This window comes from Leptosomus discolor, chromosome 2 (assembly GCF_034619465.1).
Source record: "Leptosomus discolor isolate bLepDis1 chromosome 2, bLepDis1.hap2, whole genome shotgun sequence".
NCBI classification, from domain to species: Eukaryota; Metazoa; Chordata; class Aves; order Leptosomiformes; family Leptosomidae; genus Leptosomus; species Leptosomus discolor.
The window spans coordinates 75,742,043-75,769,217 of NC_141392.1; the positions used below are offsets into that span (position 1 = coordinate 75,742,043).

The following is a 27,175-nucleotide window of genomic DNA, read 5'->3' on the forward strand; positions in this document are numbered from 1 at the left end:
TATCTGTTGAAGTCCATTGAGCCTCCTCTATTTCAGATTTTAGTTTAACACACAACAGAAAAGCAGTGACCAGGTTTTAAGCCATTATGACCAAGCTGTGGTATCTCAGTCACAGAAATTGTTCTCTTCCAGAAAAACAGGAACAAGTTGAAGAGGAATTACAAAACAGTTCATGCAGCGCTCTACAAAGCTCTGCAAAAGCTCAAGAAAGGCAGAGCTCTAACTTTTTTTTAAAGCAATGTCTTGATAAAAACAATGAAGGCCTTTCCATTCTAAGAATACTGTTTGTAATACCAACAACTTCTGCACAGTAAACACTGACCAGCAACGTCAGGCCAAATTCCTATCCTAAAGAACTGGCACTCAAAGTTTCCACAGAATCCACACTGCCTGTAAACAAAAAGCTGTGAGAAATGCTAAGGCAATATAAAACATGCAGCAAATTTTCATCTTGAAATCAAATTTGTATCCCTTTCATTCTGATCCTTAATTTGAAACCTACAGGAATGCGCTCTCATTAAGAATCCACATAATTTTTTGTTCGAAACCCCATAACAACCACAGGGGTCCATCCTAAAGACATGATACAACTTTTCACTTGGCTTTTAAATTTGCTGTTTATAGCACCACACTTACCTACCCTGACCACAAAAATATGCACCTAGAAGGATCAGTAGGTGGGGTACCTCATAAAACAGGAAAGAAATCTCAGTTGCTCAGATGCAGCCATGACAGTGTCCCAAAGAACAAGCAGCAGAGTAGTTTGTAGGAATCTGCCTATCCCTACCCGTATTTTCCCAATACAATTATGCTTAATAAATGCAGTTAAATTATTTACAAAGTATTTTAAAATATTTTGACCAATTGCTGAAATACATGTTCAGCTAAAAAATATGAGTACAGTGCACAGTTGTTTTGTCACAAACTTTGATGTGAACACCGAACCTCTATCACATAACATACATTAATATTAAATTAAACATATTATACCACATGTACAAAAGAGTAATACTGTAGCATGAGGTAGCATGAATTCCATGCAACATACTATTTTCTTTGTCTAATATTAGAAAAAGCAATAAAAATCCAGAACACCCGAGCTGGGTCATGCTGACTAAATTTCTGACTGTGCATACAGAGACTAATGCTGTCCACACCAATTCTGTGCAGTTCTTCTCCAGCCTTCCCAGTAAGCTACCCAATCCTGTCCCTGTCCCCCACCACACACCTTGAAGGGTCAGCGATTTCACTGCATGAAACTAAATGTTCATTAAACTGTTGCACTATGAACAAAAGACTTTGATATGAACAGAGCTGTAAAAAGCTGCTAATGCTCCATGCTTCACTTTGTAAAAAAAAGGGGTTAGTCTGATAGGATTAGAAAACACATCTCAACCTTGCACATTTTATTTAAGCTTCCAGAAAACTTCCTAGTGTTGATTCAATTTTCTAGATCACTGCCTGCACCCAGCAGTGTCAGAAATTATAAGTTGAGAGTTCTAATTTCTTTCAAGTTTGGAATGCAATGTTGGGTTCTGAAGAGTCTAAGCTACATAAATATTTCAAAGGTAGGAAATTACTTCAAGGTATAAAACAACAACAGGCAATTTCAAATTCACTTTTATGTGCCAAAACCATAAAAGCTTTCTTTACAGTACATACCTTCAGTTTTGTCACAGGCATGACAATTTAAACCAACAAATTCAAGGGGCCACAGGCAGTATTTTTACAAACAAATTGAAGGAGAACCCAAAAGTCACCATATAAATTGTACACTCCAGATTTGAAAAATATTATCTAGCAACACTACATCAATTTTCTGAGAAGGCTGTTACTCTGAACGATGACACGTACCACTGACACATGTCCAAAATATGCACCACAGTTCAGGTTCTCGATTTCTATCTCACTTGCTTTGAGGTTAATAGCATCTTTAGGTAAAGCGCCATTGCCACACCTTCTTTCCTCTCATAAAAATAAGCACTGTTATATAGCAGATGATGTCATTAACCAGTTCAAACCACTTTGAAACTACTACAGTATGCACTAAACATGGAACAAATGGACAATAAGTAGGCTTTTGGTCTCACCTACGTAACCCACTGAGATTATTCCAGTCCTGGGACGTTCTCGAGCGTGTTATAATTAAACACAGGATCAAGTTACTGTCCAAGTAAGCCCTGGCTGTGTGGCCCAAGAACACTCAGTACTTCCGATTCTTTTTATAGGAAATACAGGCCTCCTTAGGCAAACCAAATTGGTTTGTTTTACACCAATGTCCTTGCTGTTCAACTGGTCATTCTGTATACTGCTCAGCTGCCATCCAGACTCTAGTCTAGAGCAGCTCTTTAAGGGGCATCTGGATAGTACACGCCTGGGTATAGAAAATAAACAAGACAGAGCCACAATAGTCAGTCCAAGGACAATAGTGGGCTCTGGAATGCTAATACTAGAGAAAACACAGACAAAAGCCTCCAAAGATACAGCCCATCTCAACTTTCACTGAGGATCACTTTTTAAAGAATACTAGCGTTCTCTTTTCTTCTTGAATTCTTTGGCTCTTACGCATTCAATGTAACACAGTAAGAACCCAAACTAGGACTTCTCTAATTAAAAGAATCATCTTTTGGCATTGTAGTTAAGAAACATGGGAGGTTTTTTGCAAGAAAGCAGCTTTCCTACCTTGTATACAAGAACTGTTCCTGGATGTCATATAATGAACTTGCAACTATCAAAGCTGTGTTTTGTTCCAAAAGAAAGGACTGTTCATTCCTTTTAGACTGCAAAAGCTAAAAGCTTAAAGATCACAGTTTATTTAGGACACTCTACCACAGTGACTTATCCTTGCTCAGAGTCACAGCATTGATAAAATAGTTAAAAGTACAACATATTTTTAAAATCTGTCAACTGTAGTAACAACATACTTCTTTACCATGAACTACAAAGATGTTTTGGGTACTTACCCAATACATTTTCAATTTGGAACCTTATTACTGAAGCATTTTGGAAAAAAAAAAGTCTAAAACCCAGACCATGAGCCAGAAGACAACACTTACAGCTCATTTTACAAGTCACTTCCAAGAGGACAACAGTTAGAGACTAAGGGAATTAAATTAATACTTAGCATGTTTTAAAATTACTTATTATCCCTCATACACATATGTTCTTCAAAAATGCAAAAGAAAAAACTATTCTGAAGTACTTTGAACATACACGTAAAGTACAGCTCTACTGAACAAAGCACACTGCAGAAGATAACCAAAGAATTCACTACTACTGCTTCTTACAGCGAAAACACAAGAAAACTGCTTTACAACTTGCAGTCCAAGTACAACGCCACCATCTAAGAGAGACCATGTTCCATGGGATTATAGACATGCTGCTGATAACGGCAAGAGGCTGGGCTCAACATCCCAGTAATCCCTTCCTGTGTGTGGGAACTAATGCTAATGATTTTTAAATTGGTCCCATCCTTGCTAAAGGGTTGCTACTCTAACTTAGCTATTAGAACAAGTCATTCCTATCCAGTTCCCATGAAAATTAATGGCAAGATATAAAACAGAGCTGCTATTATTGTAACAAATTAGATTTCTGGAAGTAAAACAGATAATGTAAGATCACAAGGGAATGTTTTCTCATCGAATTATCCTTTCTGTACATATTTGCTGAAGGTTAAACTGCAGTAGTCTAAGGCTACATTAACTGTGTGTTCACAAAACACAAGATTAAAAAATTTGTGGAAGATTTATGAAAGAACCTATATTATTCCTTCTGCCAGAATGAGTATTCTAAAATAAAGCAGTTATATTATCAGTGCTACATTAGCTTGGACACAAGTAATCAGTATGTCTCCTTCCTCCTAGCTCGTACAGCAGAAGCAATTTCAGATCGGGCAATTTACTTGCTAAGCATTATAGAGCAATGTTTACTGAAAATCCTTATTTTCCTTTGCAACCCACAGCAACATAAGTTAGAATTTCATTGATATTCTTGTCATTTCAAAGCATGATCTTTGAGGTGTAGGATTTGGATGAAAAGCTGGATATGAGCCAACAACGCGTGCTTGGAGCCCAGAAGGCCAATCGCATCCTGGGCTGTATCAAGAGAAGTGTGGCCAGCAGATCAAGAGAGGTGATCTCCCCCTCTACGCTGCTCTGGTGAGACCCCACCTGGAGTGCTGTGTCCACCTCTGGAGCCCTCAATACAAGAAGGACGTGGACCTGTTGGAGCGGGTCCAGAGGAGGCCCACAAAAATTATCAGAGGGCTGGAGCAGTCCCCTGTGAGGACAGGCTGAGAGAGTTGGGGTTGTTCAGCCTGGAGAAGGCTCCAGGGAGACCTTATAGCAGCCTCCCAGTACCTGAGGGGGCCCTACAGGAAAGCTGGGGAGGGACTGTTTACAAGGGCACATAGCGATAGGACAAGGGGTAATGGTTTTAAACTAGAAACGGGTAGATTTAGATTGGATATTAGGAAGAAGTTCTTTACCATAAGGGTGGTAAAGCACTGGAACAGCTTGCCCAGAGAGGTGGTGGAGGCCCCATCCCTGAAGACATTCAAGATCAGGCTTGATGGGGCTCTGGGCAACCTGATCCAGCTAAATATGTCCCTGCTTACTGCAGGGAGGTTGGACTAGATGACCTTTGGGGGTCCCTTCCAGCCCAATGCATTCTATGATTCTATCGAAAGGTTTTATTTATAATTCAGACCAACAAACCTTTCTCTTTCTTATGGTGATGTTACATTACATAAAGATTTGGGAAAATTGTCTTAAAAGTCCAGACTAAGATTCATTTACGTATTTCTGAAAACCAAACTGAAGACTTTTTTTTTTTTTTTACACAGTGTTTAGAAGTAAAAGAAGTAAAATATCACGAGTTCCAATTACAAAATTTTCTTAACATTTAGCAAAGTAAAGATGCTTTCACAGGACTGATCAAATACTTACTCCCAAAAGTTTTATATGTATTAGTAAACTAAACCATAGATCTAGAAATGAGGAACTGAAATACAAGTTAGGATAGTTTCCAAGCATATAACAATTCTACAGCTAAACCTCAACTGCCAGTCAGTTCCTCAGTTAAGATTATCTGCATGTGGCTCTTCAAATAGTAAATAACACCTATATAAAATTTAGAAAACATTAAATACTGAATTCCATGACTGTTGAACCCTCACATTATGAAAGGGGCTGGCCTAGAGCACAGCTCCAACAGCACCATGGAGGCAGCCATACACAGCAGTTTGCACAGCAGCCAGCCAACAGCAGGGCACACCAGAGAGGGCCACCAGCTCTCCTCAGAACAGCAAACACTTGCTCAGCAGTAATGGTGCCACAGGGCACCGTCCCCAGCAACCACTGGAGCAACCTGTGATGCCATCAGCCCCAAGCTGGACTGTGCTCCTGAGGAAGGATGCATCTGAGCAGGTCTGGGGCCCTTCACCGAGGCAGCAGGCATCAGGCAACTTGCCTGCAGGAGGTGTGTGCTGGTGGAGTATGTGTGTTACTAGGTGAAGGAAATGCGGGAGTAAGCCAGCACACTGCACAGCATCGGAGGTGGCAAGAAAGAGATTGACTTTATCTTCTCCAAGGCTCTGAAGCTTCAAGAGTCTGAAACCCCAACCATGGTGAAAGAGGAGCAGGTAGTCTGCTTATTACTGTGAATCCACAAAAGGGCTGCAAAGATGATGAAGGAATTGGAGCATCTGACTTCTGATGAGAAGCTGAGAGAGGTGGGGTTGATTAGGCTCAAGAAGAAAAGGATGGCAGAGGGAATCTTACAAGTGTGCATAAATACCTGAGGAGAGGAAGTAAAAAAACTGAACCAAACTCTTTTCAGTGGTATTCTGACAAAAGGCAATGGGCACAAATTGAAATACACTAAATTCCATTTAAATGTAAGAAAAATGTCTTTTACTGTGAGGGTGGTCGAACACTGACATAGGTCACCCATAGAGGCTGTTGGAGCCTCTGTCCTTGGAGATGGTCAGAACCCAACTGGGCAAGGGCCTCAGCAGCCTGCTCTAGTAGACATTGCTCCAAGCAGAGAGGCTACAACCTTAACCATTTTGTTATTATCAACAATTACCGAATTAACTCAAACTGGCTAAAAAAGTAAATAGACAAATTACACTGTAATAGTTTGAGAACAGTCTATTACATTTCTTCATATAAAACTAGTAACTAAATAAAAGGAAGAGAGACCAACAACATTTAAACTTCAAGTTGGCCTTTAACAACACTCCTCTCAAGAGGCTAAAGAAATCAAATCAAGAGAAAAGAGACAAAATATCATCAGGAAACTAAAGTGCCTGGGGATAAAGCAGACAAAGTTAAAAACTGAAATCGTCTTTATGGATAGGGAAACAGCACTAAGCACTGGTACATCTTGCTAAGTCTAAGAGGGTCTATTAATAAACATACACATTCTGCTAACTTCCTCTTTAGATAGCACTTAGGCCAAATCAAAAACCAGGAAGGGATTTGAGGAATCTCAAAGAATGGTAGCCAAAATGGATGAATAAGATTACATTGAACAGACTACGGCAACCAATTAAACAAAACAAAGTTGAAGAGTAAGGAGCAGTGCACACCGGAAAACTTCAAAGTCAACTGAACTCCACTAAATACAGGTCCTAATAAAAAGCAGCAAGAAAAACATCAGATTATGTAAAAAATGCAAACTAGACAGCACAATGTCATGGTACATCATGTCATGGTGTTGACACTTGATTATCTTGAAGGTCTCTTGCAACCAAAACTGTTCTATGATTCTATGATAGCAGCAAAGCCTCATTTGGAATATGACAGATGGTACTTTTCTTCTCCGTATTACAGAATGTTACAGAAGCATCAGAGACGATGACAAAGAAATAACATTAACTGAGAGTATGAAAAATGTTCCACATGGAACAAAACTGCTAAGGCTTGAAAGATTTATCCAAGGAAAAGTCATAAGCAAACACACGTATGAAAATATATATATACACACATACAGAGCAGTCCCAAGCCACTTTGTCTGAAAGCAAAATGGCAAGTGACAGACTACCAAGATATCTAGATAAAGTATCTTCAAAATGAAGGACAAAAAAAAAAGTTTCTCCTGCTGCTTGGAAATCAAACCAAGTTTGAGTCTTCATCCATCTGCAGAACAGTCTAACCACATGATACTGCTGCTTACTTGGATTAAAAAAAAGAGAGTGCTCAATAAAAGGATTTCACATACACCCTTTAGAAATTGCTGCCTAAGGATGAGACCGGAAAACAATCAGTTTTAACACTATCTTAAGAACCAAACAAAGTATGAATGAAAAATAAGACAAAAGTAAAGTTTCATTTTAACACTTTAAAACATCTTTTAAAAAATTAAGTGAAACTACTTTAACCTCATTTTCAAGAACTGTTTCATTACTTACTTTGATGCATGTAACTAAATTAGCATAGCTCCAGATAGGCACTAAACTACATTTAGCTTTTGAGCATTGTACCAATGCAGTAGCTTTAAGAGAACACCTTTATTGATAAGGTTACACTAACAGCAAATTAACTCTGCAGGACCTTCAATAGCATGTTGCTTTCATCCAACTCTTCACTTCATGGATAAAGTACAGTAAAAACTTAGTATTTAGGTGGGTTTGGTTGAAGGAGATTTAAGGATAGTTTTGTCTGAAAGGCAGCACACAAAAGCTCCTAACTTGAGGCACATGCATTTAATGCAGAGTGGTAGCAACAGCCAGCCATCTTTAGAATTTTATAGGGATGTTTCATTCCTGTGAAATTAAAAGTACTGCCTGTAAAGAAGCCCACAAAAATAAACTGGTAACCAGCTTTCAGATGCATTAGGAAGATTATTCTCCCTAACTAAACAACTTGTTGCAAGTTAATCAGCAGTTGGAACAGGAAGAGATCTAACCAGTGTGAATTCCAACAAGAGGAAAACCACAAAAAGACAACCTAACTAGCAGGCACAAGGCTAATCAGCCTGCAAACTAGTTATCAAGAATACAAGAGAAATGCTCCAGACCTGGAGGCATGAAGACGTTTATGCATAAGTGTATGCATAAACAGTAGTGGTATTAACTATTCTGTCCTAAAGAGAGACAGCATACTAAAACTACCTTCAACTTTCCAGTTTTACACAGTCATAATTTCAGTTTCTCCAGAGTGTTCATTTACATACCTATTTATAACCACAAAGACAAGTCAAAAGAGTACAAAAATATGACCGCAGATAAATTAAAATGGATCATTTCTTTCACATCAGGGTAGTTTTCAGCTAGTCTGCTCCCGTTGCTGGTTGCCTGCCCTGGTTTCAATGGCAACACAAACATGAGAAGGAAGGCACACTACAGCTGCATCATACCCATCAGCCCAGGTTTTTGTGGAACTACATTCCTCACTGCAATGTAATCCTCACTGACCAAACCGTGACATAGTTGCGTGCTTTCTTGTACCTCACACAAATTACAGTTGTGTGCTCTGGTAACCTATATTTCGAATTTGATTTTTATTTCTTCTTAAAAGACAGAGAAAAATAAATCAGCTTCTCTCTCAGAAGCCACATGACATATTTCCAGCTTGCCAAGCTTCCAACTTTACTGGAAACCACATCCCATAGAATTTGAGATGAAAGTGTGATTCTGAAGGACGGTTACAGAACAAGGTCTTGAATGATAACAAAACTGCTGATGGTGTTTTTATCTCTGAAGCAAAGCCCAGGAAGATAGCAAAATATTCAAGGAAAGAGTAAAAGAAAAACATCAGTTTCAAACTGTCCTGTTAAATTAAAAAGCCAGCCCTGCTCAGCAAAATTAAGTTACCATGTATAGTAGAGGTTCACTCCTCAACACCTGTAGATCTCTGTAGTCATCCAACATTATTTTCACAGTACCTGAGTTATGGCCTGGATGTGACAGCAAAGGCAGAATTCTCCTCCCTGCTCTACCGCACCTGCAGCAATCCAGCTCCAAGAATCCCGATGAAGGCTGCCGGCGTTAGGGCAGCTCCATGAACTACCAGCCAGACTGATACCCAGATACATCACCAAGGGCTGCACTTTACAGAGTCAAACCAAGGCAGATACACACAGATCACCCGTTCCAGCCAGCTGATGCACTGTCTTCTAACAAAACTTGCTAACACAAAACAAACATGAGGATGCAGAACAGTAACAACAGCACATACTCCCAGTGCAAGGCTATTTGTACAAGTGAAGATGAACAAACATACAGAGAATAACCACTGGAGTTAGAGAACCAGCATTGTAAATCATAGAACGAGGAGTAATTAAACCAGTAGAACTAGTGTTTTTATCTACCTTTTTTCTTTTTCAAACAAAACCCAGTATTTTTATCTCTGTTGCCACTAGTATCTTCATATTTATTTGCTTATGAAAACAAGTATGTGTACATACACACAGAAAAACCTATATAGTGGAGGCATCTATCAAGAGAGCACAACGCAGGACAAGCTGGGGCTCACATAACAGATCTCTAACCGAGGTAACACAGGGGCTGGCTCAGTGCTTTCCCTGCCAGAACCTGGACTGGCCCCGGGGGCCCGACCCTTTCCCTTCAAGGACCATCAGACTACAACTGCGTTTGAACACAAGAGGCCTACTAGATCTGCCCTGTTTCCAAGGACTAAGAGGCTCCCTCATTTCATTGCTATTGTGTTTTTCCACCCAAACTTGTTCCTCCAACACAATGAGCTATAAACAATGAACAGAGTAGCTTCCTGAGACTTCAGGCACATCTTTCTAGAAGTTTTATACTTATGTTGGGGGCTTTTCCTCTTCTGTAATTGTGTATCAATTAGCTTTTGAACAAAAAAATAGCTACACAAGGAAACAATAGAAATGCTTATATAGTGCACTACTCAAGCAAAGCAGCTTTTCACTAATATGAATACCAAAATATGGTATACTAGTTATGTCCAAAATTATTCATAAAAATATGATTTATAATTAGATGCCCCTTGAAGAAATTTGTATAATCCACAGCAGAAGTTTTTCTATTAACACTTCTAAATCCTACAACAATGTTAATTGTAGTTATTCATCTTATTCATCCAGTGCTGATGCTGCATTCTGGAGACGGCCTCACTGCCTTGGCTGTACTTTCAGTTCCTTCCACTCCTTATCTGCAAGGCAGAAGTCACTTCTTGACTACTTCCTCCTCCCTCCTCCCATTTTCCCTTTCATACTTGATAAATATCCATCCATCTACTAAAAATAACAAAAATAGCATATACTATGATTACTTAATTCCCTCCCATTTTGCCATAGAGATAAGCATCCATTATTAAGAGATTACAAAACATTATTAAGAGATAACAAAAATAGCACGTACTATGGTCTACTTAATTCTTTTTGAGGAATACACCAGGCAAGAGACAACTACTGGCCAGTCCCAAAAGAGTAGGCACACACAAACCTCTGACAACACATACGCTAGCAACAGGTAAGTACTCTTGTAGCTAAAAAAAAAAAAGCTTGAATTCTGTAGTACTCTGGATCAACTGCAAGATTCCACAGACACCTGTGGTCCCAGAAGAGATTATCTGAAATATTCATGCCCCTCAAAAATCAGCATTCCAGATTTTAAAGAAATTTTTTTTTCAGAAGGATTGGAATATTAAACCTTGTAGTCCAAAGCAAAAGCACGCAGCAAGAAAGCTTTCACTACAAATCGGAGTTTTCAAATTCATTAAGCCTGGCTCAAACTCAGTTTCCACTGCCAGTTTGGAGTTGCAATCAGTCTGAACCCAAGAGACTAACTAGATGAAGTAAGATAATCAATAGCATGGGAATGGTCAGGCTAGGGTTTTCTAACATTAAAATCATACTGACTTTATCCCATTAGTCATTCTTCTTTCTACAGCATGCCAGCTAATCAATCAGTGTTCAATATGAGCTACACTAAGTGCAATTTGCCATTTCTGACCATAGCTCCCCTTTATGGCAAGCTAAATATTGTATCAGAATTTGTTTAATTCAGTTCACTCTTGGTCTTATCTTCAGCAAGATAAAAAACCAGGCAGTTTCTAGATGATGAAGTTTAACATTAAGGAACAAAACCACCCTGTTTGATAGCTGCTGCTTAGCCCTTACAGTGCCCAGATACATTAGGGTACTTTCAGGTATTAAAAAGGAGGACACCTTTTTATATGCTGTCATGCTGTTTACAGGAGGCACATTTGTATTTGCAGTCCTCCTTCACACACACACACAAGTCATCTAGTCAAGGCAGCTACCTCATGCTACTTCCCACAACTTAAACCCATTCGGATTTTAAAAAAGCAAAACAAGTGTCTTCTGCATTACCCAAACCAGAGCACACCTGACAGAGCAAAATAAAATGCAGCTGTATCTTCTTTTTTAAATTAAAAAAAAAAATTAAAAGTGGTGCAGGAGGTGCTGGCTGCATCCAGGACACAGAACTCTTCCTGCTCTTCTAAGCAGGATGCAAAATAACTAGGCTCTAAAGCCAGGTTCCATTTCTTTTCCCCACTCTTTTCTGCAGTTGGACAAATTTTCAAAAACATGGGTGAGGCATACCCACAATCTAACCTCACAAACACCAGTTCTGGAAGGCAAGAGATAACAATTTCAATACTCCACTTGTTGACTGTTTTGACTACTGCACTATTACCCAAAAGTCAAATTTTCTTTCAAGTCCAAGACAATTATTTTGAGAGATCGTTACCAGAGAACCAGCTCCTCAGAAAAAAAAAAAAAAACAATTACACCTCTGTACCATGAACAGAGTATCAACCACCCATGTGTTTCCGCATTTCTGACTGGCCGGCAGCTCCCAGGTCAGTATGCAAATGCTCACTTCACCCCCTCTGAACAACCTCATTCTTCTCCTGAACAGGCTAAGGAGCCTAGACACCTACTTCTGGACATGCATTTCCCTTCTGTGAAGCAGGTGCTGCCACACCTGACGTGCAGACATACGTAGCTTCCCACCTTTCTAGCTCAAGAACACCAAGCAGTACACCTTGTACGTCACCATGAACAGTCCAAATGCTGGAGAGCGCATCACTTAATGCTCCACCACAGCTCTCCAGCTTTCTTTCTGCACTCTAAACAGCTGCCCTGGTTTTCTACTTCAGACAAAAATATTATTAAGCTGGGGGAGGAAAGCTAGCTTCTTTCTCGCCTACATCTCAACTTTAGGCCCACTCATCCCAATATTAAAGAAGACAAATTTCAAAACTCTTTTAAACATCTGTAACACCACTCTGTACTAAGTTTCCTAGAAAGCTTACACCTCCACAGAGCTGTGTAGCTGGAACACCTTTTCTTAGTATAGAACAAAAACATTAAAAACAAAAAACAATGTTTGGTTTTTTAACATTTCATTTTAATATTTTAATATGTAAGTTACCTTTTAAATAAGGCAAATTTATTATAATTTACCGTAAAAAATGTTATCATTAATTCATTATTATTGTGAGCCAAAAACTGCATTTCCTCAACTTACAAAGCCAAAGCACAAGACACTTTCTAAAGAGAACTTACATAAAATAAAGTAGATTATATGCTCACCTATGAAGTAATTGATACTTATGTGTCTAGAACGATTTAAATGAGTAATGGCAGTACCGTTATGTCTTCAGAGTTTAGTAAACATCATTAACTTTACTGGTGAGTTTTTGGATATTGGTTACAGCACTAAGCCTACACATCGAAACACTGGTTTTGGCAACTGTGAAGTCCATTCTTGACAGATTCTAAGTGCCACTATACCCCACTGTCAATTAATCTTTTAGACTAATCATTAGGCTAACGGAGGCGCGGGAATAAAACTTTCTGGGACCAAGAGTACGCCTTTTTCCCATAATGCACGGTGACAGACGCCTAAAAAAAAACCTGCCGTGGCAGGAGGCAGAGTACACCTGCTTCTCCCCCTGCGGCTTCTCCCCCGATGTCCCAGGAGCTCGCTGCCCCGCGCCCTGCCTCCGGGGCACGGCTGTGAGCGTAAACGCCCGCAGGGAGGAGAGAGGAGCTCCTCTTCGCCTCGATGAAACGAGTATTTCCGAGTCCCCCAGCCCAGCCCCACGTGCTTGCGGCGGGGCAGGCTCCGGCCCGCCCCTCCGGAGGGGTCTCGCTGCCTGCGGACAGAGTGGCGGGACGGGCAGCAGCGGCAGCCGCCCCCCGGCTCTGACAGCCTCGCGGAGCTCGAACGCTGACGGCCGGAGCGGCCGTGCCGCTGGCAGCGAGAGCCACCGGCCGGGGCACCTTCTCCGCCCGGGCTGGGGGCTGGGAAGGACCGAGGCAGAAAGGGCTGGGAGCCACCCCGACCCCATCGCTCGCCGCCCCTCACCTGTTTTGAACGCCTGCTGCTTGTCCTCGCTGCCGCCGAAGAGCTGGAGCATGGAGACGAAGAGGACCCCGCACGAGTTCTGGATGCCGAAGACGGCGCCGTTGCACCACATGGCGGCCAGCATCACCACCCAGCCCCAGCCGCCCTCGGGGGGCTCAGGCGCCGCGCTCCCGGGGGCCTCCGTCGCTACTGGGGGCTGGGGCCCGCTCTCGCCGCTCGGCGCGGCCGGGCTGCCGCTCCCGGGGCACCACTCACCGCCGTTCTCCCGCCGCGGCTCCACCACCACCGCCGCCGGCGGGTCGGGCAAGGGGGCGGCGGTGGGGTCCCCCGCGCCCTGCGGCGCCAGCTGCTCACTCACCGGCGCCATCCTCAGCCGCACGGCGGGTACGAGACCCTGCCCGCGCGCCGCTCCCGCCTTCCTCCTCCTCCTCCTCCTCGCGACCTCTGGGCCCCCGCCCGCCTCAGCCCCGCGCTGCGGGCATCCTGCGGCGCTGCCTCTCTCTGTCTTGCCGGTGCGCGCGCGAGGTAGGCGAGGGAGAGAGGCCGCCCCGCCGCTCGCACACCAACCAGCCACCCCCCCACACACACACACGCCGCCCCGCTCTTCCCGCCGCGCCGCGCGCAGAGGGGTGACCCGGCGCCGCCGCTTGTATTTTAAAAGGGGGGCTCCCGTGGGGGCGGCAGCGGCACGAGGGCTTTCCTCCGCGCCGATTGGCTGACAGAAGGGAGGCGGGAGGGGGAGCAAGGGAAGGGAGGCGAAGCCACGCTCCTCTGCCCACCCCCCCCCGGCCTTTTCAGCGGAGGGGGTGGGGCAGGGTCGCGGCGTGTCAGCGGCGGCGATAAGGGCTCGTGCCGAGGCCCCGCGCCGCCGTTCGGGGGGTGGGGGGTGTGGGGTGAGGCTGGCAGTCGGCAGTTAACGGCCGGCGGTCGGTTGGGCGGGAGGCGAGCGCCTCGAGTCTCCGCACACAGGTACCGCACGCTGCCCTCGGCGGAGAGAGCCGTAAACAAGCCCCTGGCCCTGCTCCCGCTCCCAGACCGAGTTAGTTCCCCGTGAGGCAGAGCAGTTACACCCAGCGGTGTCCTGCCGCCGCTACTCCTTCTGGGCAGCCGCGAACTGAGGGAAAGTCTGAAACTCGCTCCGCGGCGGGCTGCTACGAACAGCCAAGTAAAGGAAAAAACACCCCAAAACGCTAAGTGAGGGGCGGCCCGAGCGGCGTTGCTCTCCCTTCATGGGCGTCGCTCAGCCCTGGCCGGGGGCCCGCTGACGCCGGGGAGCTCTCCATCGCCCACCGACCCTCTCGAAGGGAGGGCCCGGGCTCTGGGCTGTCAGCCCCGGTGCAGAGGGGCCCCGCTCCAGGGCTCTCGGGGCATCCGCCGGCCTTAGGGAGCAGCTCCCCGGGACAGCTCTCCACCTGCCCTTGGGCCACCCTTAGCGGTTTGCCAGTGGTGACCGCGGTGAAACCGTTCCTAGCCAGTTGTCGTCGTGTTTTGTTTTGGTTTTTTACAAAGGAAGAGAAAACACCGTGCTTGCACACCTCATTAAATGTTTCCCGCTTGCACAGAGGCATCAACTCTTGACCTTTCCTTTCCACAGCCAGCAAAGTGAGAGGATAGGGAAAGCTGAGGTCAGGAGTGTTAAATGACAAGCTTTCTGACCGGTGATCCTGCTTCCAAACTCTCAGCTGCACATCTGTTCATGTGTTTGGCAGCTACTTATGTTTTAAGCAGTTTGGGCCTGATGAGGAAGAGGAGCTTCTTGAAAGAAAATCAGCAGATTAAATCTGGATACTTCATCCTTCCCTGTGAGACCTGGAAGGCTCAAAGAAGCCTTTTGCATTCACACACCACCCCTCAGAACTTGGGCTGCCACTGCCATATCAGTTGCACCATCCAGCTCCCCTGCCTGCCTGTTAAAGCCTCTTCCTCCTTTTCTGACCCTGAATCACCTTCTCCCTCCTACCTACCAGTGGCCACATGGGGAAATAAAACTTAGTCCAAAATAAAGCACAGAGTCTTAAGACTGTGCCTTGTTCAGCACGAATTACTCAGTCACTCTCCCAATGAAAAATGGTAGCTAAAGAAAGAAAACCATATAATGATGTAATGAAAGCCTGTGTAATAATGCACATTGAATTGGTGTCAGCTTTAAGAATGCCTGGATTTAGAATTAATTGACCTTCGGGTTTTTAATTTTGCATGTTTAGTGTCCTCAAATTTGTTTTAAAATAAGTTAATTTTTTTAAAAAAAAGTTTACAAATGCATTTATGATAATAATGAAGTGCATTTTATAGATTCACTAATCTTGCTGTGTACGCCCTTTGTCTTGTTACCCGTGCTCATCTAAGTTAAATGTAAGAAACATTACACATACAACAGCAGTAGAATACAGAAAAAATAAAAGCCCATAACAAAACACAATATAGCTTTATGAAATAGATAATTGTCAAAGCAAAGGGAGAACTTTTGGCCGACCACTGAAAAACACATCTGTTCCCCCCAAGGAACAAGTTTTAATGCTTATGAAAAAGCCCAAGCCTATCATAAGCTTAAATATGCTCAGAATATTTCGTAAGCAATTTAACTTGCAAAAGTTAACGCTTCACATTCTCCAGGAAGTTTTTGTCCAGAGACTGTTGTCCAAGTCTATTGAGCTTTCTTAGAATAAATCAGGCTTCGCCCACCACAATGTAACAGTTCTGAACAGTTATGACAGAGCAAACCCTTTTTGGAACCAGATTCAATCTTCATTACACTTGCCAGCAATGATTAACTTAATTAAACTTCCAGTTGCATGGGAATAAACAAGGGCAAAATCCAAGACTGGATCTTAATATGACTGATCAGAATGGCCCTAGTTCTGCAAGCACTTAAATATGTTTCTAACTCCTAGAGACTCCTCGAATTACTTCAGCCACCTTTCTGAGTGTGAACTGTGCAACAGATAGGCAAATCAGCTTGAGGGAAGAACCTGTTTGTTTGTTTGTTTCAGACAGTGTTCAGTTAAGCACGAGACTAATTCCTTCTCCACATGTTCTTCAATATAATGTTTATATACTGCAGTTTCATTTCCCTGTTTCCCATAAACACTGTAATGACACACACATCCCCCTTTTTAAGACAAATGATGTGTCTTTTAAAAAAAGGCATTGTGAACATATTGTGTGCAACTTCTACTTCTGGGCATTTTTTAAAACTAGATTCTATTTTCCAGTTCTTAAGTATTTCTTATCCCCTGATTAGTATGAAATAACTACTTTCCCTTTCTCCTTATGCTGTTGGGAATGGAGAGACACAAAATCTGATTATTTTATATATATATATATATATTTAAAAATTTGATGGCTATAACTGTTCTGCATGTTCCTTCAGTATTCTGCATCTTATTGTCCTATTGCTATTTATCTAAAGTAAAAAAACCCAAAAAAGTTTATATTATAAAAAAATTCAGGCACATGGGGCCTTCCTTTACAGGCCTTAAGTAGATTGCCAGGGAAACTTTGTACCTCTTCGCTCTCTGGTACACTCTGCTCCTGTCAAGAACTAAGTCTCTTCCCTTTCAAGAGAGGTCTCTTGAGATCTCAGCTATTTCCCTAGTAGTTCCCAAGAACAAGAACAACAAAGGCTCACTCTTCATAGTCAGATAATTTTCAGTCCCCACCTTCCATAGAAAATGTATTTTGCAAATAGAATATGGGCAGGTTTGACCTCAGTTTGATTTCTGAAGTTTTTGTAATCCAAATAATTCACAATAAAAGCATTGGCGTTTAAATTCTCGCTGTCAAAGAATTAGAAAAAGGACTATTTGAGATAAAGAAAAAAATACTAACTCTGGAAAGATGTAAAAGGAAAGCCACCCTTGTGGCTCTGTTATTTAAATCCTGCACAATTGCAAGAAAAACAGGTTTTTTTAAAAAAAAGGAAAAAGAAGGAAGATGGACGTGAGAGAATTGCCATAAAAATAGTGATAATAAAGATATTCCAGACTTGTATACAGGTAACTGTATCTATTTCAGCTAAATTGTTGTTATGAGCAAAGGGGGGAAAAAAATCATAAAAACAACACCAAAACAGAGAGGAAAGTGGAAATCAACTAAGAATGGGTAAGCTGAGAAATATGATGTGAGAAATACCTTGGTTTTGTCTATGATTTGTTCCTGCTTATAGTAATTTACTTACCTTACATGTTTTATTGATAACCTACGACTGACAAAACAAACAAACAGCAGTTGAGCATGCAAAAGACATAATGCTTGCGACAAGACATCTGTGATGGTGGTACTTAGGTTATGCCTATTTTAGGATCCATATATAAAACACCAGTGCCAAGGGAGGAATTTGCCCTGTCATTTGTGGGCTCTCAAAAGCTACAGACCAGGAAATGGCATCTTCTGCAACCCTATCTGAAATCCGAGCCAGCTCCCTAATAAAAATTCACTCACTTTCTCGTGAAGTTCACATTCTCACAAAGTTCTCAAATGGACCAATACTTCAGTAGCTCTCACATGCAGCATTTTCTTCAACCATAAGAAATGTTTTGATTGCGAACTACTTAAAAAAAAAAAAAATCACCTGTGTAGTTGAAGTATGTTGTTAGTGACACACCAAAGCAGCTTTTTCTATGAATCATTTTATTTGTAGAGCATTTCAGAACTATGTAGTATTCTGCAAAGGTGAAGTGGACAGGGTGCCAAGTCTGAAGAGTACATGTTCAGAGAGTTTTCATTCTTCCTTCTTCTGTTGGTCTGATTAGAATTTGTACTGTGATCAATGAAAAGGGTATGCCTACATTAACCAGAAAAAAAAAAAAAAGGTCTTCAGTAAAATGCCTAACTTTGTCACAACTTTACAACAAGTGGCATAATAGATGCAAACCCAAGAAAGCTAGGCACTGTACAGAGAGGACATGAGGCGAACACAAAATTATGTGACTACTTAGACCAAAGCATGTTCCTGATGATTAAGCCTTTTGGTTGTTTAATTTTCAGCTAGGATTCTTAATGCACCTATTCAACAGAAGGATTTGGCCTTAAGTCAGAAAGATGAGATAAACAGGATAACCATTAAAACACAAAAACATATGGTATCACGAACTGCGTGAAGATCAACGCTAGATTAAATCCCATTCAGTAAGCAGTGTTTATGCATCTCTCAGCCAGACAGGATGTTCTACTGATGTTTCAGACTGGGCTCCAGCTGAGTTGTATGAAGTGCAGGGACTGTGTCTGACTGCTGAAAAAAATGACTCACATTTTCAAAGATAAAAAGCACAGATTTTACATGTTTACTGTGGGGAGCATTGGGAGTGTCTAACCGTAATTGTAGCATTTGGTGATACCTACAGTAAACATTTCCTAAAGTGCTATTAGTTGTCAAGATAATAGGTTCCCTCCTACTTCACGCATAGCTACAGAATTTTCTATTTTTTGTCTTTTAGAAAGAGAAGAAGGAAGCAGAATGAGTGGGAAAGAGGGTAGCCTCAATGTCTAAGTCATGAAGCTGAGCGTAAGCAACGGGTCTGATTCCCACTCCTACATTTATTTAAAATGGTTCCAGAATTATCATTTTCTTCTTTTAGGTTCACCTCAAGCATGGGTTATGGCTCAGGTCTGGCTCCTTTACAAATTAAATTCAGTTTTAGTTTTTTATTCAACAAAGTATAGATAGGACTTGACAGGCTGTTATCTGGGACATAGTTAACATTTAACTGCTATTATTCAAGGCAGGCAAGTGAAAGAAAGTGATAGTTATCAACTGTTAAAAGCCCTCTGCCCCCTGCAAATCTCCAGTTGCACAAAGCTAAGTTTTTGATAGCAGACTTGCAGTGTAGGATTCCTCTACCTTGTCGCTGCCTCTGCTTTGAACACCTGATCAGCGCTGATCATCTACACAGCATTGGTAGGAGGGAATAGGGAATTCCAGGGGACAAGTTACTTTAAACATTAACATTTATGATGAGATAAGCAACATTAAAGGAGCCCAGATGACTAGCTTAGATGTACAAGTGAGAACTCTGGGCACCTGAAATTAATCCCACCCTAGGATATTAAGTTGAAGAACATCTTCAGATAATTTTATTCAGACCCCAAACATGGAATTTGTTTTGATCCTATTGCTAAATGAGGAAGCATGGAGAATACATCGTCCTAGCATGATCATTCATCTCTCTCTTGGCAGTGAAATAACCAACACTGTTGGCAACATTCTCATTCGGCTTCAAAGTTAACATCCCTTTCAAATGAGCAGGAACTGCTTCAAGCCATTGTTTTAGGCTGTCTTTAGGCTTGGTTTGATACCACTATCCAGGTCAAGTATTTCATATTGCATCCATTATTATAAGATCTGAGCACCTCAAAGTTCCTTCCTTTGTTTACATAGGTTTAATATCTTCCAGACCACCTTTGCAATCTCAAGAACTCAGTTTTGTTTTCAGCAAAAGTTCAGAGCATCAGAGAAGCGAATGTTTTATCAACTAAACCAGTCCAATTGTTGTCTAGATGCAGATTTTGGTTGTCTGATCAGTTGCTACTCAGTTGACTTTTCAGGTTGCAAAAAGCCCAAAAAGCAAAGAGCCACTACGTCCGCCAATACTCCCTAAGTAACAAACCACCAGGAACAGAAGTGGCACTAAACTTGCTTGCTTGCTTGCTTTTTAAGAATTTCAATTTCTATTCGAGTTAAATTAACTTGGTCACCATTTTCTTTTGGTCACTTTGAAAGTGCTTCTGCATTAAAGGTTATAGCAAGGATAAGCAGGTGTTGGTGGCCCCATTTCAAGAGAGAGTTTGCAACACTGTCCGCATTTTACTTACTGGGTAAGCGAAACTGTGTATCTAAGTGAGTCAATTCAAATATTAAGGCGTATGAAAACTGTTAACGAAGTCTTCCATGTAGAAAGTCTACTTGCCTTTGTGAATTGAATAGGTATGTGTTGAGAAAGACAAACATTAAAAAAATCTGATGTTTTAAGAGTAGTATAAGGATACTAAATATATCAAGGAATATTTTTATGTTGTACATATTTGCAAGGGAATATTCAAAGTATATAGGACATTAAATATATGATAAATCACTTAATACAGCACATTACCTTGCAGCTGACACAGAAGAGCTTCATTTCATTCTACTTTTCTACTCAGAAAGAGTTGCCTTAATATATGAAAGAGCAGTAGAAGTGCAATCTTTCTTCAATTATTTTTTTGAAATGATTGTGCTAGGTCTATGTCTCTTTCTTAAGTATTATCTGAAATCCTGAATTTAAAGTTGGGTATCCCACAGCAAAAAATCCAGTCTGTTGCAGGCCCATTCAGAACAAAATTTACACACTCTCTCTGGTTCATTTTTCTCCAGTTGATAGATTATTTAACCCACAATTCATCCCATATCTGGTAATACGGGTAAAACAGATTTCAAAAAAAGGCATATGGAAATGCCTTTATTCAGTTTGCAATGACTGTATTTTGTGAAATATTCATAACAATTCTTGTTAGTACCATCAAATATATCCCCTCTTTCAAAAGCAGAACTAAGCTAATCCTTGAATTGACAGGGATTTTTTTTTTAAGTTAAATAAATCCAATATCAATGCCCTTCCTCTATAATATGTATTTACTTAGTGGCTAAGTAAAAATACACCACTTGTTCAAAATTAAGCACACACATAGGCCCTGCACTTTCTGTTTATTCTCTGATAAAAGTCCATCCCTACAGATTAATGGGATAACCCTTACTTTAGATGTAGAAATAAAATAAATGAATACAGAAAAAAAGGATCTATAGTATAGTATATATTCACACAAATCAGTTTCATAATGGAATCCTAAATTTAACTATTATTGCCTCCCATATTGCTTAGGTTGAGAAAGACAACACGCCACCCCTGGCTAGCCCACTCACAAGGACTATCGGGTTACCAAATAGCTGGTCAGGCATAGTGCTCCGTTTTCTTGAAAGCCAGACGTGTGTCACCCAGATTCAGTATCTCCCAAGTGCTATTTGTACTCCCTCTGAAACAGCATTTTTGGTAACTCAAGGGATGCAAATAAACTAGGGTTCCTCTCTGGGAAACCTAGATTGCATTCCCTAAGATGGATAAAATCAATAATCAATTTGCTTTATCATCATAATGATCCTCCCAAGTATTTCAAATAAGACTATGAAAAGATTCTGCATTATGGCAGCATGCAGTCACAGACATGTGACACAATAGAAGCAGTATCAATTTTCAGGCAGAATTACTCTGTACATAAAATGCCTAACTGTTTAGGTAGCTGCCTGTGTCATATTTTAGTTACAAACACCTTAAAGAAAGAGGCGAGTCTTCCCTTCTCTCACCAGGGTGAAATCAAGGTCATCTTATTTAAGAGTAAACTCTCCCTGAGATAGTCATATTTAAAATTAAACAACACCCCACCTAAATTATTTTACTAAAAGCCTTCAACTCCTCTAAGTTCTCCAAGTAGCATCTTCTAAACCTTTAAGAAGTTGCCAACTGTTTGAATAATACAGTACACAGAGCACCACCCTTCAAGGGAAAGATGATGCACTCAAATTAGACCAAATAAGCAATAACATGATATAAACCCAAGCCACTTAAACCACATGAATGATTCCTAAACACTCAGGAATCTGATTTATAACCATACACATGCAGCAATGTTACAGTTCCAAAATTCACTCTGCTGCAATTTACTGCAGGATACTACTGTGTACTGGTAGGATTTTACAATGAATAAGACCTATAATGCTACTGACTGGGCATGAAAACTGTGTAGCAAACGATGCACAGTTCTTCTACTTGAGGTGAATTTGCTATGGAGAATAGCATTATTAATCATTGAGTCATCTCAAATTTCTCTATCACTATCTGAATGTGTCTAGTATTCTCACTAAGAAAGTCACGACTGACATAAGGAGGTGAGCTTAAAAATGACCCGGGACCCTTATTTTTACAGAAAGAATGTTTTCTGACCTTTTATGAGCCGCTCTGTTCCCAGTCACTGTAATTCTGTAGTTCCTTTGATCTTAAGGCATTTTGCTAATCGTACCTCTGCATGATACTTGAGGCACTGCCACCAGTCAGTAGAAAAGCAGAAGCTAAAGAACTACCGGCCCTTTCTTATCCATACCGACGTATATCCATGTATAGAAGAGGGTTTGGTGTTTCTTTTCATGAATTACCTTAATATATCATGAACATGTGGAAAAAGTTGAACAAGAAGAAAAAAAAATTATCTAATACAGGATTGTTCACATATGAACTGTTATGGAATAACTACAGAGCTTTAACTTCAGGCCATCTTTTACTTTACACAGTGCAATAACTTGCACCAGCCTATCGAATGGGTTTAGTTAAAGTGGTGTTAAATCTTAGTGAGGAAACACGTTAAAACCCTGCTCACCTGAACACATCCAGTTTCCTATCTGCTTTTCTCCTTGGGAAAAATAAAGTTGTTCTTTATTCAGTGTTAGAAGGGTTGATTCACTCCAATTTAAATATAATTAGCAAAATTGTTACGCAAGTTGCAGTTGCCAGATCTTTATGGCTGGTAATACCTCAGCCAAAGTACACACTGTTTTCTGTTTCCAGTATGACTTTGCAAGGCTATCAGTTGGAAAAAGCAGTTTTCTGGTTGTGCAATGAATCCAATCGTAGCCAGGAATTAAAGACACAAACAGAAAACCCCAACTTTGTGTTTGACTTCAGCTTTCACAGTAGCGCTGATACTTCAGGGTAACCTGCAAGGGGATTTAAGTGCCATTTTTTCTATTTTGCTTTTCCTGATAGGCAGGAGCAACGTGAGAGCGCCAGACTTCTGATTTTTTTCTAGCCGAGATGTGTGCTTCTTATGAATGTCATGCTCATTTTGGGGAGCAATATATGTATGAGAGACTACCTGGAAGCACTAATTGTCACAGGTGGGTTGATTTCTGTTCTCTAGTCAGACAGCGATTTGTTGTGACGGTGTCCAACCTCAATCTCCTGCGTTTCAAAGACTTGCTGACGCAGATAGACCCAGTGTTCATAACTCTGGATTTCTCAAGCAAATTGCCAGGTACAGATCCCATGATTAACCCCTTGCCACCAGGAGTCTCTTCCGTCTCTTATCGCCAAACCAACTCTCCTAATTAGTTGGATAAATTCCTTCTAAGTCTACTTTGCTGTTTCTTAATAACATGCTTTCCTAACAACAGTTTTCAGAAACAACTTTGGTGTTAAAGCAAGGGGCACAGGCTTAGTACAGGAATTTCTTACCCATGAACATGTAAGAGTTACAGGTTTGTTTGTTTTTAAACAAACTTTTGAACATAGTCCCTGCGGTCTGCTTAAACTATTCACCAGCAGCAAATCCTGGGCTTCCTTTGAAGCCTGAGGCCAGACAGCCCCTCCAGACTTCCGCTTCGACTGGCTTGTTTCTGGTGGTACAGACTCTTGCTTACTCAAGGAAGCACTTTCTTTTTTGACAATGAGAGGACTTCTAACTCGGGGTTTCATGGAGCACTGGCCACTAACGACAGAAGTACACGGGAGGACATCACACACTTCTGGTCTGCCTGCAGCAGCTCGGGAAAGGACCTTGAGTTAAAAACTGTTAATCATGCTCCCAGTCTAGCAATTCATTCTCTCGTTATAGTTGATCCTATCAGTATAACTGGAAAGTAAAACACAGTATTTCAGTCAGTCTGAAATATTGAGTGTTTAAAAGCAAACCAGCCTTTTTGGCAGGACCCTGAGTTCCTCTTCCCACTAATTTTCCTTCTTTGCTCCCTTCAGCCCTCAGTCTCACACCAGGGCAACTAAACTTTGAGCCACGCAAAGCTAGATAAAGCTTGCTTCATATCCTAATTAAGCTTCTTGAGGTAAAAAGGTCACCAAAGAATGATTTAAGAAACATTTTGCCCCACACTAACTGAGGACTTCTGTACTCCTTTCTGGCCCAGCCAGCATGATAGCTAGGAACCAAATTGTAATGCTAGCTTGGACCTCCTTAACCCTTCCTCCTCCCCACATTGGGAGTTACTGCTTCTGACCTGTAAAAATTTACATAATTACCTAAATAGCACATTGTATTTAGCTCTACAGAGCCATTTCACTGTGAAAACGAAAAAGAAATTCAGGATAATGCCAGTATATTTGTCCATTAACCATAGTTCCAACTTGCTGTCTCGCTGGCTTTTTACATCATCCCTGAAACATTCTCCTTATTCAGCAAAGAACCTAACTAGAGTTTATATTGTTTTCCCTCGGGAACCTTCTCTGCTAACCTGTTCCAGAAGTTCATAATTTATTACATATATTATCCATACCTGCATGCTCTGCTTTTTTTCCTTCTGAAATTGAACAGCTCGTTCCCCCTAGATCTGTAACAACAGTAGGAAACACACACATATATTAGATTTTTCTTTAATTTCAAGTCTCCATGTCAACATGTATCAGAACCCTTTGATGTGGCAAGAAGCATCCCCAAAACAACACAGATTTTACAATACCTTTAAAAAGGGACCAAAAATTCCTGTACTGCATGTTACGACGGCACAACAGAGAGTTAAAGGCTGAGCGAACAACTCAGAACATTAAGTGCTTTTCTCCTTGATGTATAACAGTACTTATGTCACAGGTGGAGAAGCTCCAATATTTGATCTGTCAACAGATGACAGGAAAGCTGAACTTAATTTCCAGAGGTGTTTTTACACTCAATATAACATTACGGAGCCTCATCTACTGCAAGCTCCTGTTTCTGTAAGCTGTAAAGGCCGGCTAAGGATCTCTTAGAGAGCGGTAATTGCCATCTGCCGGCCAAGCCGGGAACGGTCTTTGTCCGCAATTTATTTCTCCATCTGGCTAAATTTGGAAATGGATTTGAGCAAAGGAGACAGCGCAACGTAGGAGCTGGACAGTGCAACCAGCAGCTGAGGCTGCGTGCACGTACCTTCTCCATCTCACGTTGAAAAGGGAGGGAAAAAACTGTAGAGCACGAGACGGGTTGGGGGATCTGTGACATTACCATCATTTGCTGAGATGTTGGTTTAAAAATAGAGAGCCAGCCAAACCGTTGTTATGTTCTCATCTGGAAATTAAACTTGAAATTTAATACTTTTGAGTGACAAAAAGAGAACGTAGGGGAGGCAAACCCTGTGCTGCCAGGAGAGGAAGGCCAGGTCTCTGCAAATTTCTGTTTGCAGATCACAGCTGGTTAGAGGCAACAGGGAAGCACCAGAGTAATCCCTGCCCATTCTCACCCCAAATCCTCTGTAACACAGCATACTCATCACCTGACTCCCCTCTCATCTGCTTTTTCCCAGCTGTGACTTTTTATCTCCCAAGCCCTTCTGTCTCCAAACTTGTTTTGCAACTCACCCCAACTCTGAGTCAAAACATTTCTCTTTATCATTTCAATCCAGAACCCCTGACATTTTCCATCCTCTCCCATCTTTCCCTACATTCTCTTTCCTCCCAAGACTTCCTCCTTTTCCCCTCCTCTCACACTCCTCCACGTACCCAACCTTCCTACTTCAACAAACCCCAGCCCATAGGACACACTTCTTGCCCCCAGTCCTCAGTGCAGGCCCTCACACCTGCCCCAGCTGATTGACTTCTCCTGCTCTGCCTGCTCAGAACAACTCTACCTCTCTAGAGTCATCCTCAGTAAGTCACAGGAGGCAGAAATGCATGACAAGCCTTGGGAAACACAGATGCATGGTAGGTTTATTTGAATACTTCTATGATAACTACCCATTAGGTTGTAGAAGACAGGAATTAGATCCCTCCTTTAGTCTTCTCATCTGCAGGCGGCACAAACCCAGACCTCTCAGCCTTTGCTCGTGCGGTATGTGCTCCAGCATCCTGATCATCTTAGTGACCCTCCCTGGACCCTCTCCAGTTTGTAAATATCCCTTTTGCTCTGGAGGGGCCCAAACCAAACACAGTACTTCAGACATGGCCCCGTAAGTGTCAAAACCAGGGGAATAATCATAATCCCTCCACCTGCTGGCCATGCTCTTGCCAATACAGGCCCATATGAGGTTAGTCCTCATTGCTGCAGGAGACACTGCAGATGCCTGTTCAGCTCATTGCTCGCCAGCACCTTTCTGCAAAGCCTTTTTGATCCCGTATATCCCCAGCCTCCCTGGTGCATGGGGTTATGACATCCCACGTGTAGGATTTTGCATTTACCTTTATTGAACTCCATGAGGTTTTTGTTGGCCGTTCAGAAGGAACTTGCTAAGCCGGAGGAACGATCGATCCTGCCCTCCAGTAAACTGGCTGCTTTCTGCAACTTGGTGTCATCCATGAGCTTCGTGAAGGTGCAGACCACCCCGCTGCCCAGGTGGTTGGCAAAGAAGTAAAGCAGTAACTTCCTCTTTGTATTCCCCAGCCTTAGTGGAATTACGGTATATGGACTTGTTCTATCACTCATAGTATTTTCCGGCAGGAGTTTCATAGCTTAACTACATGTGTGAAAAAAGGCACCCTTTTATGTGCCACCTATTTCCCGTAACCTTCATTGGACAGTCCCAAATTAACTGTCTCTTCCCATACAAAGTCAACCTTTCTCTATTAACCATCTTCGTGTCATCCATATACACACATATCTTTGCGTTATTCCCCTTTAGTTATATCTTTCTCAGCCAGAAGAGACGATTCAGTCCTTCTTCTTACAGAAGCCATTCCATATCTTTAGATTGTCTTTGGCCTTCTCTAAATCGGTTCTGTTACAGCCCTTTTCAAGGTGGAGGACAGAGAGCGCTGAACTGCACACAGCAGTCAGGGTATGGGCACACTTTGAATTTACACAGCAGCAATTTTTTATACTCTATTTCATTTTCCTTCTACTAATTCTTATTTC

At 41.7% G+C, this 27,175-nt stretch overlaps 1 protein-coding gene and 1 long non-coding RNA gene across 3 annotated transcripts in view; both read right to left on the minus strand.

Annotated features, from left to right (window-relative positions):
• The window catches only part of SLC16A10 (solute carrier family 16 member 10), a 77,860-nt gene extending 64,163 nt beyond the window's left edge, over nucleotides 1-13,697 (minus strand). The window contains exon 1 of the mRNA XM_086482433.1: nucleotides 13,331-13,697. Coding sequence (XP_086338559.1) covers nucleotides 13,331-13,697 — 367 coding nt within the window. The remainder of the gene's footprint in view (nucleotides 1-13,330) is intronic.
• A 4,276-nt stretch (nucleotides 13,698-17,973) lies between these two features.
• LOC147416027 (uncharacterized) lies at nucleotides 17,974-26,872 on the minus strand. 2 transcript variants are annotated; one of them, XR_015184271.1, is made up of 3 exons: nucleotides 26,503-26,872; nucleotides 24,636-24,689; nucleotides 17,974-18,113 (listed from the first exon to the last, which is right to left on the minus strand). It is a non-coding gene; the product is annotated as an uncharacterized LOC147416027 (long non-coding RNA). The 2 variants fall into 2 exon arrangements; XR_015184270.1 differs by lacking the exon at nucleotides 26,503-26,872 and adding an exon at nucleotides 24,819-25,134.
• Between the last annotated feature and the right edge of the window lie 303 nt (nucleotides 26,873-27,175).